The 12,829-nt window shown below is 43.5% G+C and overlaps 1 protein-coding gene across 1 annotated transcript in view; it reads left to right on the top strand.

Annotated features, from left to right (window-relative positions):
* The first annotated feature begins 9,754 nt into the window (after positions 1-9,754).
* Positions 9,755-12,829, top strand: part of LOC133846358 (protein bric-a-brac 1) — a 100,565-nt gene continuing 97,490 nt past the window's right edge. Inside the window, 1 exon segment of the mRNA XM_062281300.1 lies at positions 9,755-12,365. Coding sequence (XP_062137284.1) covers positions 10,659-12,365 — 1,707 coding nt within the window. The 5' untranslated portion in view covers positions 9,755-10,658.

Genomic DNA, 12,829 nt, shown 5'->3' with positions numbered 1-12,829 from the left:
CAGCAGCGTAAAACAAGTAAAAAATACTTTAGTCGAGGGTGCTCGACTGTGAGATACCTGATATCCATATCCAATAAAACCATATTGTATAAATATACTAAAGTATATATGGCAAAAATACTAAAATATTCCGAACGCTGTGTGAGATAAAAACCATGTTCTACAAATATACTGAAAATATGCCACAAAAATACAAAAATATAGATAAAAAAAATGAGATACCCGCTACCGATATCCAACAAAACCATATTCTACAAATATACTGAAAATATACCACAAAAATACTGAAATATACCAAAAGCTGTGTGAGATGCCTGCTACTCATCTTCAATAAAACCATATTTTGCAAATATACTAAAAATATACCACAAAAATACTGAAATATACCAAAGGTATTGTGAGATACCCGCTACCCATCTCCAATAAAACATAATTCTACAAATTTACTAAACAAGTACCGCAGAAATACTAACAAGCCGAATGCTATGTGCTTGGTATATTGATATACTGCTATACTCAAAATATATCATAGAGTACAAAATATACTAAATTGTTCGCCAAAGCAAAAAAGAGCCGATTGTAGCAGGTGTTTTTGTATATAAAAGTATTTCTTAAATAAGTTGTGCAATTTTTATATGATCGCAAAAAGAATGTTCAGAAATACAACAGTTACTCGTATTATTGTATATACCAAAAATCTAGCTTCCAAATTACGCTTGTTCTTCGATATTTTAGATTTGGGGAGTGCGGAAATGATCTTTGTTTTGAAACAAACTTGATCTGCGTGCAAACAAATACTATCGAAAAAGAATGATAGCTCTATCTCTTACAGTCTCTGAGATCCAGTGTTTCATATGGTCAGACGGACAGACAGACAGCCAGACTTCAGGCACAAAATTTGAATACCCTACTACCCTCAATGGGTAGCGGGTATAAAAAACGGAGCACCGCGAATTGGTTTGGAAAAAATGCAAAAATGCGCAACGAAGCGCAGCCAAAAACTGGACAGCCAAAAGGGGGAAGAAGAGAGTGTGGAGTGAGGGGGGAGGAGTGAAGAGTGAAGAGGACTGTGGCAACTGCAACAGCGAGAGAGCAGCAAACACCTCCATGGCAATGCAATGAATGACCTTCAGTGATTTTTTGCGTCCAAATAGCAGCAGCAGCAGAGAGAGGAAGGGGAGGCAGGAATGAGTGTGGCAAGCGTGGCAGGAGGCAGCCAGGACATTGATATGCAACGTGCGGATAATCGCGACCAGTGCAATCAAAGTGCAATGCGCCAAAGGGGAGCGCAAGGGGAAAGCTTTGAGGTTGGATCGCTTTTTTTAGGGAGGTGGAGATTTTACGCTGCTTTTTGGTGCGGATTTTTCTGCCTGCGATTTTCAACATTTTTTGGTTTTTTGGAATTTGTATTTGGGGCCGCCAACTGTTGCACGCACACACGGTTGCAAGCTGCAGTTGGCCACACACACTCACAATCGCAAAAAAAGGACTGTGGGCGGGTGCAACATAATTCGTGTGTGGCATGCAGCACCGCGAGTTGTTGCACACACACACTCACGGTTGTTGTTGTTGTGGCAGAGATGACCTTGACGCGTGTGCCGCATGTTGAACACAATCGAATGGCAGTTGCATCATTATCATGTGTGCGCGACTTTTTCGCCTCCTCTTTTCTTTTTTTTGGGAGGCTGCACTTTGTTAGCTTGCAACACACACATACACACGCAGTGGCAGTGGCAGAGAGGCGGCTGCCACATTGCCTTTTTTCGCTGCCATTGACATCGACGGAGGCAACAACATTGGAGCTGCGAGTTGTGCGAGTTGCGTGCGTGGCCCATTAAACAAACGCCGCCCCTGCCACACATGCCTCGGTGCCGCATGCCGCATGCCGCATGCAGTCAATGGCGTCCTGTGCAGCATTTTTTTGCGCCTCTTTTCGCAGCTGTTGCAACGCGTCGCGCGTTGCGTCGCAACGTCACATGCAACGCGCACTTTTCATTCATGCCAATTGTTGCAAGTGTATGCGTGTGTATGTGTGTGTGTGTGTGTGAGTGTGGCAAATTCATTCAGTTTTCATTTCACCAGATTCGGTGCATGTTTCAGTGGCTCATTCATCGACTTACTATGTGAAATGTGCAGCATGGGGCACGCGGCATGTGGCAGCCAGCCGCTTATCAGCTCAGTTTGCATCATCCTTTTTTTCTCTGTTGTTGTTGTGCATTTTTGTTTGAAATGTGGCACACGAATTGTAACAGTTCTTATCACCACAAGAGAACAGCATGTTGTTGACAGTTGCAGCAGCAGCAACGACGTGAAATCAGTTTGTGGATGCAACAAATGGTCGATAAATATGGTGCACATCAAAAGGGGATTCCAGTTTTTTTTTTAAATGTGTATTAAAGTATAGAAATGGCAACCACAAAGATATTCGAAATATATTTCAGATATATACTTTAGTTGAAGCAAAAATGTATCCATTACAAAAACACTTAAATTGATTTGTAATTTACGATTTTTTATTTCTTTTATTAAATTTAGATTAAATGTAATAAATTAATTTAATTTCTATTTAATTGCAGTCAAATTTGTATTTTCTAGAACAGAATTTGCAATCATTTCCAATAAGTGGCTATACTTATTTGAAAATGTATGTAATATATTAAAAAAAATTAAAATCAGCGTGACCGATCGGATTTAAGTTGCTTTGATTGATAATCTGGTATATTTTGCATTTTATGGTATATTTCTAAGATAGCAGTATATCGATATACCACATATAGTATTCAGTATATTTGAGCATGTTTTGTATTAGTTGCTTTGCTTGACAATCTGGTATATTTTGCACTTTTTAGTATATTTCTAAAATAGCAGTATATCGATATACTAAATATATAGCATCTGGTATATTTGAGCATTTTTTGTATTAGGTCCCGTGTTTTACCATCTGGTATATTTTCCAATTTATGGTATACGTAAATTTCTAATGCAGCGGTATGGCGATATACCTAATATAGCCTTTGGTATATTTCAGTATTTTTTGTATAATGTTTTATATTAAAATAACAATAACACACTGTTTTGCTTTTCTTAAAAAAGGGTAGCGGGTATCGTACAGTATCGTATTATATTTCTAAGAGGTTCTAGAAAAATACATATTCTAATGAAACTTAGATTAACATATTAATTATTAAGTATTTATAATGTTGAAATTTGAAAATACAATTTTCTCATTATTCTAGAGACTGCGACTCACAGAGCTGCTTTAAAAATTCTGTTAAACTAAGATCAGAAAACATATTTTTGTAATCCGTTGTTTCAACAGCAATTACCATATATTTCCATATAAAAATTAAAATACTTTTAGCAACCTAAGGAGTCTTTTAGGTCTTTCAAATGAATAAGAATAAAACGAATAACATAAAATTTAGAATGAATATTTTTTAGGAAATTCCTTAGTATATTTCATTTTATATAATATGATTTACATTACAACCTACAATATAATTATTTTCAGTTAAATTCCTTGTATCACATGTCTTCAGCTTATTGCGAACATTCCCCCGAAAATCGCAAAAATTGCTGTCAGAAATACCCTTTTCGCTCGTCTCCTATGGCAGCAGCAGCAGCAACAATAGTCACTTTACTTCAAAGTGAAATGCTCTAATTTACCCCCGCACCCTTGCCACTTCCTTTTCCCCTCCCACGCACAGCGTCAATCTTCCCTTTGGATTATTTGGTCGCTTATTATAATCGCGCGCTTTGTGACACAAAACCTCTTCCACTATTTCTTTTGCAATTATAAACAATTCCTTGAATCTAAATCAACCCCAAGAGTTGCCTTTCCCCGTCCCTTTCCCTTTGCCTTGATCTTTCTTCTTGCGTCACATGCACACGAAAAGATACGAAAAGTAGCAAACGATTTTCTCAGCTCATTCACAGAATCTTTTTCTTTTTTTTCTTGCTCGTTTTCTTTTTAATATTTTTGCTGTCATTGTGAATGTTTTAATTAGTCTGCGGCAGGCTGCAGCAGCAATTGTTGGCTTTGTGGCAAATATATACCTGAGTTGATTTCAATCAGTACCTTCTTCTTCTTGCCCCATGCCCATGTTGCACCCTTATTTTCAACTGTGTGACATTTTCGAATAATACAAATATTGAGTTGAATTTCTCGTCTCGTTGAAAGTTAAAGATGTTGTTGCACAGAGCAAATTGTGCGTGTGGCACATGCAGCAATGCCAACTGACCGCAGTGCCACTTGCAACAACTTGCAACAACGACAGTTGGCTGTCGATGTTGTTACAATAAAAAAACGCACACAACATAGAGAATGTATTTGCCGCTGTGTCTGCACTTGACGGGGCGTGGCAGCGGGGGGAGGGGGGCAGCTGCTGCAGGCATATTGCGGAGGCGTTCATTTGTATATAAATGCGAGAGCGAGCGCCGCCAAAGAAGCGACAATGGACAAGTGGAAGCGGAAGCAGCCGCAGCAACAACAAAAGGGGGCAGCAACAACAGCGGGAAGGATGGGGAGAGGGGGAGAGGGGGGGCAAGGGCAAGCATTGCCCGGCAATGCAATCAAATGGCGCAAAATTTACAAAAACTGCAAAAACACACAGAGAGACGGACAGACATGGAGGCACACAGGAAGAGAAAGGACACACATGCAACAGCAGCATCGCAACTTGCAACGCACGCGAAAATCTTTGCCAGGGGGCAGCAGCAACATTGAACGTAGACCGTGTGTGTGTGGACTTTAGCCTATTGCGTTTTGAGAGTACAGTTGCGTCGTCTAAGCCAAACAGCAGTGGCAACTCCAATCCAGCACCACAAAACGAGGCACAGACTCTCCTCTGCTTCAGCTGCTGCTGTTGCTGTTGCCGCGTTCGTTTTGCCGCGTTAACTGTCCATCAATGCGGGCCCGGGGGCAACTCGCCGCATTGGCAATGGTGCTTGCCACACAGCTCTACCCCTACTGCGTGTGTCTGTCTGTCTAACTGTTTGTCTGTGCTCTGCTCTGTCTATGCTGCACCCCTCTACCTGCACCCACACTCTCCACCAACAACAACAACTTCTCTGTGGCCCCCTTTTGGCGTTCAATCGTTAGCTCCAGAGTCGCTGCTTCGGCTTCAGCCAGCGGCATCGTTAGCTGCAAAACACCTAACTCAACCTAACCTAACTCTCAGCTACAGTTCCATCTCTAACTCTTTCTCTCTCTATTGCTGCCCATCTCTAACTCTAACCTCACTTTTTCTGGACTTTTGCCTGCATTCGAAGTTGCGTTGCTCGTTGTTGGTTGTTTGTTGTTGCTGCAGCCACCCCCGAAAAGCAAAAACGTCGTCGTCGTCCACGTTAAGCCCTTTTTCATTGCTGCTGCACTGGCTGGTAGCCTGCCACCCCAACCCCTTCTCCCCTTCTCCCCACCTTCCACTCCTTCCCCTTTCTTCTTGCTTTGGTTTCGTTTTATTGCGCTAGGCATTTTTGCATATTTGAGGCATCATCGCTCATCGCTTTTGTGCGCGTAAGCTAACTTTAGACGCGGACGCAGTGGACAGCCAGGTTGCCCCTTGCCACACATGCCACTTGCCCCATAGAACGAACGAGAGCAGCAGCAGCAGCAGCTGCCCCTTTGGTGTTGCTTTCTAAGCTGCAGTCGTCGACGTCGTTTGTTGCATTCTTCTATTTGGCGTTTTAATATGCGCTATTTTTTCTCGCCTTCCCCTCCGCGAGTTGCTCCCCTCCCTTCCCCCCATCCTTCTTCCCTCTCTGTGTACAGTTTGGTCACCTTCACACAGACTGCAGGCCGTCGTTTTATTTGTTTGTTTGCTTGTTCGCTCAGTCATGTGTGCCACAAGCCTCTAAAACCCAGGCAACACCCTGCTGCATGTGTCCTCCTCCTTCTTCCTTTCCTTACCCCTTTGTCATGCGTTGTCTGTTTGCCTCTTTGCCGTTGTCGTTTGTTCAAATGTTGTCGCGTCTTTTGCCCCCCTCCACCGACAAATTCTCTGCGCTCTGTGATCCTCCAAAACAGACGACGGCTGTCGCCTTGTCGCACAGCCTTTCGTCGCATTTTGGACTCAACATCCACATGCCACATCCCACATCCCACATCCCGCATCCACACATATCCACTTCCACATGCAGATCCACATCCGCAGTTCTCCATATCCGCGTCATCGTCGTTTGGCTCGTCAGCGTCGCCATCGCCATCGTCGCCATCGCCATCGTCGTCTCCATCGTCATCGTCAACAGTTAAATACATAAATTTTCGTATAAACGCGTTTTGAGTCTCTTCTCACGACCTCCTAACGAAAAATGCCATTTTCGTTTTTCGGCGACTCCACAACATTTCGCTGCAATTGCGTATTCCGCCAAAAGCAACAATAACAACAACAACAATAACAACAACAACAACAATAACAACTTGCAACAACAACAATGCAACAAAGTGCGTTTGGTGTTCTTCTATATGCGTTTTTAGTGCGGCTACAAATTTTGTTGCAACTGCAGATGGGGACGGACATGGGGCATGCAACATTGGCGCGCGTATTCTGTATGTATATGAATTAGCATAGATCGATAAATTCGCTAAAAGACCTAATGAAAGCGCCAAGGAAATTATTGCATTTACTCTCGTTAAACAGCACGAGATGCAATTTCATTAAAAAATCAAATGAAATGAAAATAACTGAATACTTATAAGGTAAAAAAAATGATAAACTAAAAATTTTGCATAAAAAAATAATATTGAAAAATATTAAAAATGTTATATAATATAAAAATTTGAAAAAAAAAATTTACATTAATATGAAAAGGTTAACATATTTAAAATAATAAAGAAAAAATTTACATTTATACAAAAATTTGAAAAAAGAAAAAAAATGGTTTATTATATTGCGCCTTAATATGAAAATAGTATTTAAAATAATAAAGAAAAATAAAAAAAGAAAGAAAAAAAAAATAAAGAATATTTACATTTTTTGTTTACAATTTTTTCTTAGCATGAAACATTTTAATTTATGTTTTAAAATAAATTAATTTTTTGTGTTTTTATTTTTTTTGGTTAACTGTAAACCATATTAAGAAATGCAATTTTAAGACGAAATGATACAAAATTAAAACCTTTAAGACCTTAATCGATCTTGCTCATTTCAAATTATTGTAGATTATTTGCGTTCCATAAAATATCTGAATTTCTGCAGCTCAAAATTGTTTTTTATTTTTATTATTATTGTAGATTATTTTCGTTCCATAAAATATCTGAATTTCTGCGGCTAAAATTGTTTTTAATTCATAATATACACAATCAAAGTATATATTATTTATAACATACATGTGTTTATAATATCATTATTCTTTTATACTATACTATGTATAATCAAAACACATGCTGAACAAAATGAGAAAAATATATTTCGACTGATCGAACGCTTTACTTTCGATCAGAAACTTGGGTGTTGTTCAATGAAAAAACTTAGAAATTCAAAGAATTATTATATGAAAAAGTTTACTGATATTTGTAGTATAAGCAACCTATTTGGACTTCATTAAACTAAATTAATTATAAACCTTAATAATCTTATATTATTTAAGATTTGTAAAGATTTGAAAAATAAAATCGAAATAATTTCCATACTAGAAAATAATAATATATAATACTAAAAAAAAATTAAATACCGCAACTTAACTAAAATACTGAAAAAGTACACTAAGTATCTTACATTCGTTCATTCCTGCGGAAGTGAAATACTAAAAAAGAAAATACTGTAATTTAAAAAAAATATTTAAAAAAAAATAAATACTGAAAAAATGTACTGAGTATTTTGCTTTCGATCAGTGTCGAATACATTCCTTATTTTTATGCTGTTTGCGATCTCTTTCAAGTTAACTGCACATCAATTCGATTGAATGCTGAGTAATAAACAAAATGTTAATTAAATAAACAAAATGTAGTTTTTGCAAATTGTTTTTTTCGCCGCTAAATTTGTCATTTCGTCGAAATAAACAAACAGCTGCTGCGACTGCAAAATAGCGAAAACTGTTGCCAATTCTGTTTGTAGAAATCTAATTAATATCGATGGCAAATGATCATTCCGCTTGGCATACAATTATAATTGAATTCATGTACGTTGTTTTTATTTTGTTTTTGTTTTTATTGTTGTTGTTGTGTGCCTCGTAAGCATTTATTATAATGTTGTAGTCGAACCGCCATTTGCTAGTCGCAGTATTTTTGCATAATTTATGACTGGCTGAGGCTGAGCCAAAGGCAAAGAGCTAAAGCTAAAGCAAAAGCAGTAGCTGTGATGTATTAGTATTAGTGGGCTACGTTAGTTCGCTCTCAACGTAGTAGTACATCTCTCTCAGTCTCACACACACAGTGTGGCTGTCTCGCTCGCACACGAATGGGCAAGTTTGTTGTTTGCTGCGCTTTTATATTTGCTAGATTTGTATTTCTTTATTTTATGCATATTATAGCAAAAACAATAATCAAAATACACACACACACGCACACATACAGTTGCATAGAGTGACCAGTCTCCAGCCGGAACTCAGTGTGGGCAGTTCCAAAGGCAGCGAGCACACGAAGCAAGCAAACCGAACGAACAAAACGAACGAGCGAGCGAGAGAAAAAAACTAAAAACTGCAGGTGCAACATTTTGCTAGCAGCAGCAGCAGCAGTAGTAGTAACCCCCCTCTCCCTCTCTCACACCTTTGGAGCAAAGGCAAAAGGCATTTGCCTACTACTCGAAAGAGAAGTACAAGTAAATGCTCTCTGCGCGTCTCTTAAAAGCCAAAGAGCGACGTACAAAGATTGCGGCGAATTGAGGCGACTGCTGAGAGAGCACAAAATTGAGCAACTGGACTTGAGAGCAACATCGACATCGACAGCAGCAGCAGCAGAAGCAGCAGGCAGCAGGCAGCAGCAAACGGAACTAATTAATGAACAATCTTTTTGCTGTTGCTGCGCGGCAGCGGCAGAGGCTCTGCTGCTGCTGCGAGTTTTTTCTTCAAGTGTTTGCGAGAGCGCAGAGCAACAGAGAGAGAGTGAGGGAGAGAGAGTGCGACTGTATGTGCGTGTGTGAGAGAGAGAGCGTCGCATTGATAAGACGGCAACTGATAGCAGGCAGTTACTAGGCAATTACTACTTGCTGATCATTTCCGATTGATATAAATTGAATAATAATGCATAATAATTATGTAAAGTCGCTGACTCGGCTAATATTAGTGCAAGAGCTCTCTACACATACTTGCATAAATATAATTGTATATGAGTGCATGTGTGTGTGTGTTTATATATGTATTGTATATTGGGTGCCTTGCACGCATTGCCAAAATTGCAGCACGTTTTGTCGTTTGCTCCTTTTGAGCTGCAGCAGCAGCAGCAATAGCAACAACAACAGCCGCTTTTTTGGGGGTTGCACTCGGCGGTCGTGTGTGTGGGAGAGCGGCGACTACGACGCCAACAACACCGACGACGACGCGAGCGAGCTTCGCATTCGTTTCGTTTTCGTTTTCCGAGTAAAGGAATTTTGAACGTTGCCGGTATTTGGCTGTCGCTGCTTCTGTTGTTGTTGTTGTTGCTGTTGCTGTCGCTGCTTTTGCTCTCACTATATTTTTGAAGGCAGCGCGCGCGTCGTTTTCGCTGCTTCTGCTGCGTCTGCTCCTTTGCCTTGAAATGCAAACTGCAATATTGCAAACTGCGACGCTGGCAGCGCACTATTTACGACTTGGATTTCGCGGCGTCGACGTCGCTGCCGTCACCGTAGTCGTAGTCGTCGTAGTCGCGACTCGACTCGACGTCGACTCAGCGAATTCGCATTCGCAACTCTCGCGACGTCAAACTACAACAACAGCGGCGGGCAAAGCAAAGCGAAGCAAAGCAAAGCACAAGCGCCTCTGCCACGGCAAACACACAGAGTTTTCCACAATGCCGCCATCGTCGTCGTTACCGTTGTCGTCGTCGTAGCCCCACAATCGACGTCGTAGTCTGACTGCCTGGCCTGGCCTCTGTGTGTGCTGTGTGTTAAGTTTGTTTTGAGTTTTTCCGTATCAAAATGTGCAAAACGTTTTCAGTCTAATTCAGACACTCGTGCTGAAAAGACTTTTGGGGCACGTTCTGCTGTTGCCACAACGAGGCAGCCACGCTACACGCCGCCACTCGACACACTACTCACACTATCACACACACACACACACACATACGATAACAACAACAACATCGAACAATAACAAAAGCATATTTTGCCAATTGTCAAATTTTTGTTGTTGGCGACAAATGCACGCAACGTAGTGCGCGTAACGTAACGTAACGTAACACACACACTTTACGCACTCATACTATTACAGCTAAACTACATGCACACACACTCACACCCACACACACATCTTAATTATAACGCGACTTTTACGTGAGCGAATTGCGAATTACGAATAACGCGCGCCGTCGTCGTGCACTACGTAAAACTTTTACGGTGTTCCCACACACACACATTCGTACACACACACACACTCACATAAACTTAGCCATAGACTAATTGCAAATGAAAGTTTGGCGCCTCTCGCACGCTGATCAATAAGCAACTGCTTAAATATTTTGTGTGCGCTCTCTTCGTCACAACAACTCGCTCGCTCACTTCTGTCGTCGCTCTCTCACCACAAACAAAATGGCGTCCACGGAGACGCCAACGTGTCCCAGCAGCAGCAGCAGCGTCGATCGCAACAACAGCATCACGAGCAGCAGCGGCAGCGGCAACGCAGCCGCAGAGCAAACGGAGAGCGAAACAAATGCAATAACAACAGCAACAACGGAGCAGGCGCAAGCGGCGCAGCGACAGCGCAGCGGCGGCACGCCCCCTCGCCACCACCCCTCCGAAGACAACGATGAGGAGAAAGAGAAAAGCGGAGCAACATCGTTGCCAGTGACGCCAACAGGATCACCGCATGCCACCGCCACCGCAGGCAGCTCCTCCCCCTCCTCCAGCACCACGCAACAACAGCGACAACATCACCAACAACAGCAGCAACAGTTGCCGCAACAATTCTGTTTGCGCTGGAACAATTATCAATCGAACTTGACGACGATCTTCGATCAGTTGCTGCAGAATGAATCCTTTGTGGACGTGACGCTCGCCTGCGACGGACGCTCGATGAAGGCACACAAAATGGTTTTATCCGCTTGCTCCCCGTACTTCCAAACGCTGCTCGCAGAGACGCCTTGCCAGCATCCGATTGTCATCATGCGGGATGTGAATTGGTGTGATCTCAAGGCGATTGTAGAGTTCATGTATCGGGGGGAGATCAACGTGAGTCAGGATCAAATTGGTCCGCTGTTGCGCATTGCGGAGATGCTGAAAGTTCGCGGCTTGGCGGATGTCACCCACATGGAAGAGGTCAACTCGGTGGCAGCAGCAGCAGCGGCTGCAGCAGCTGCGGCGGCAGCAGAGGCAGCGGATGCTGCTTCGTCGTCGTCGCCCGCACAGGTTTCACCCAAGACAGCGGCTGATCGCGAGGCGGAGGAGTTGCTCGCCTTTATGCAGCCGGAGAAGAAGTTGCGCAGCAGCAGCGACTGGGATTGCAGCGAATTGCGTCTGACACCACCGCAGCAGCAGCAGCAGCAGCAGCAACCACAGCTGCCCCTTCCTCCCCAGCAGAGTCGCAATGTGCGCAAGCGTCGCTGGCCATCGGCTGATACCATCTTCAATCCGCCCGCCAGTCCATTGAGCAGCCTGATTGCCGCCGAGCGTTTGGAGCAGGAGCAAAAGGAGCGAGAACGCGAGCGGCAACGCGATTGTTCGATTATGACGCCGCCGCCTAAAGCGTTGGCAGCGCTGCCTCTGCCTCTGCCGCTGCCACCGCGACGTCTAACGCCCTCGGCAGCAGCGCTCGAGACTGCGCTGCATGGCCTCGATATGCCATCACCTGCAACGACACCAGCGCCCGTTGGAGGCGTCCGCCCCCGCCCGCTCTCCCAATCGCTGTCCAGTCCACAACAGCAACAACAACAGCAGCAGCAGCAGCAACAACAACAGCAGCAGGCAGCGGCTGCAGTGCATCATTTGCATCAGTTGCAGCAGCAACATCAAGCTGCCCAGCAACAACAACAACAACATCATTCTCTTGGTCATGGCAGCTCCTCTTCCAGTTCCGGCTCTTCCGTTCATCCCTCGGCCTCTGCCGCCGAGTCGCGTTATCCGCTCGGCTCTGCAGCGGCGATGGCAGCCGCTGCCATGGAGCTGAGCGTGGCAGCGGCAGCGGAACCGCGTTTGCCGCCACCGCCGCATCATCATGCCGGACCCTCGACGTCCACATCGCTGGCCGACGACATGGAGATCAAGCCGGGCATTGCCGAAATGATACGTGAGGAGGAGCGGGTGAGTACGAAAATACAATTTGTTGCTCTCTTTGTTTCGGTTTTCATTCACGAATTCGTCGCGATCACTTTTGTTCGCTCTCTTCTCTTTTTTCGTTAACTGCGCTGCTAGCGTAGGCAGCGCTGCCGCGCTCTCTCGTTTGGCGCAGTCAACCATCTTGACGTTCGTTTTGTTTTGATTTACACTCGCTTTTGCGCGCGCGTTCGCATTTTGCGATCTTCATTTTGTTTGTACTTGACTTTGGCGCTGCTCTCGCGCGCTCTCTCTGATGCGGCTTTTGCTGTTGTGCTGTTGCTTTTTGCCGTCGGCATTTCGTGCATGTGCACGTGACGTCACAATAAGCTTTGCGCTTGTCATCGTCAGCCAGCAGCAGCAGCGACAGAAGCAGCGACAGCCACAGCAACAGTAGCAACAGCTTCGTTCGTGGATCCCGTGGAATGTTGTTGGACTGCGGCTCATGATTG

Source organism: Drosophila sulfurigaster, chromosome 3, assembly GCF_023558435.1.
Source record: "Drosophila sulfurigaster albostrigata strain 15112-1811.04 chromosome 3, ASM2355843v2, whole genome shotgun sequence".
In the NCBI taxonomy this organism is placed as follows: Eukaryota; Metazoa; Arthropoda; class Insecta; order Diptera; family Drosophilidae; genus Drosophila; species Drosophila sulfurigaster.
Note: the sequence above shows the minus strand (reverse complement) of the source record. Positions and strands in the feature narration are given on the sequence as shown.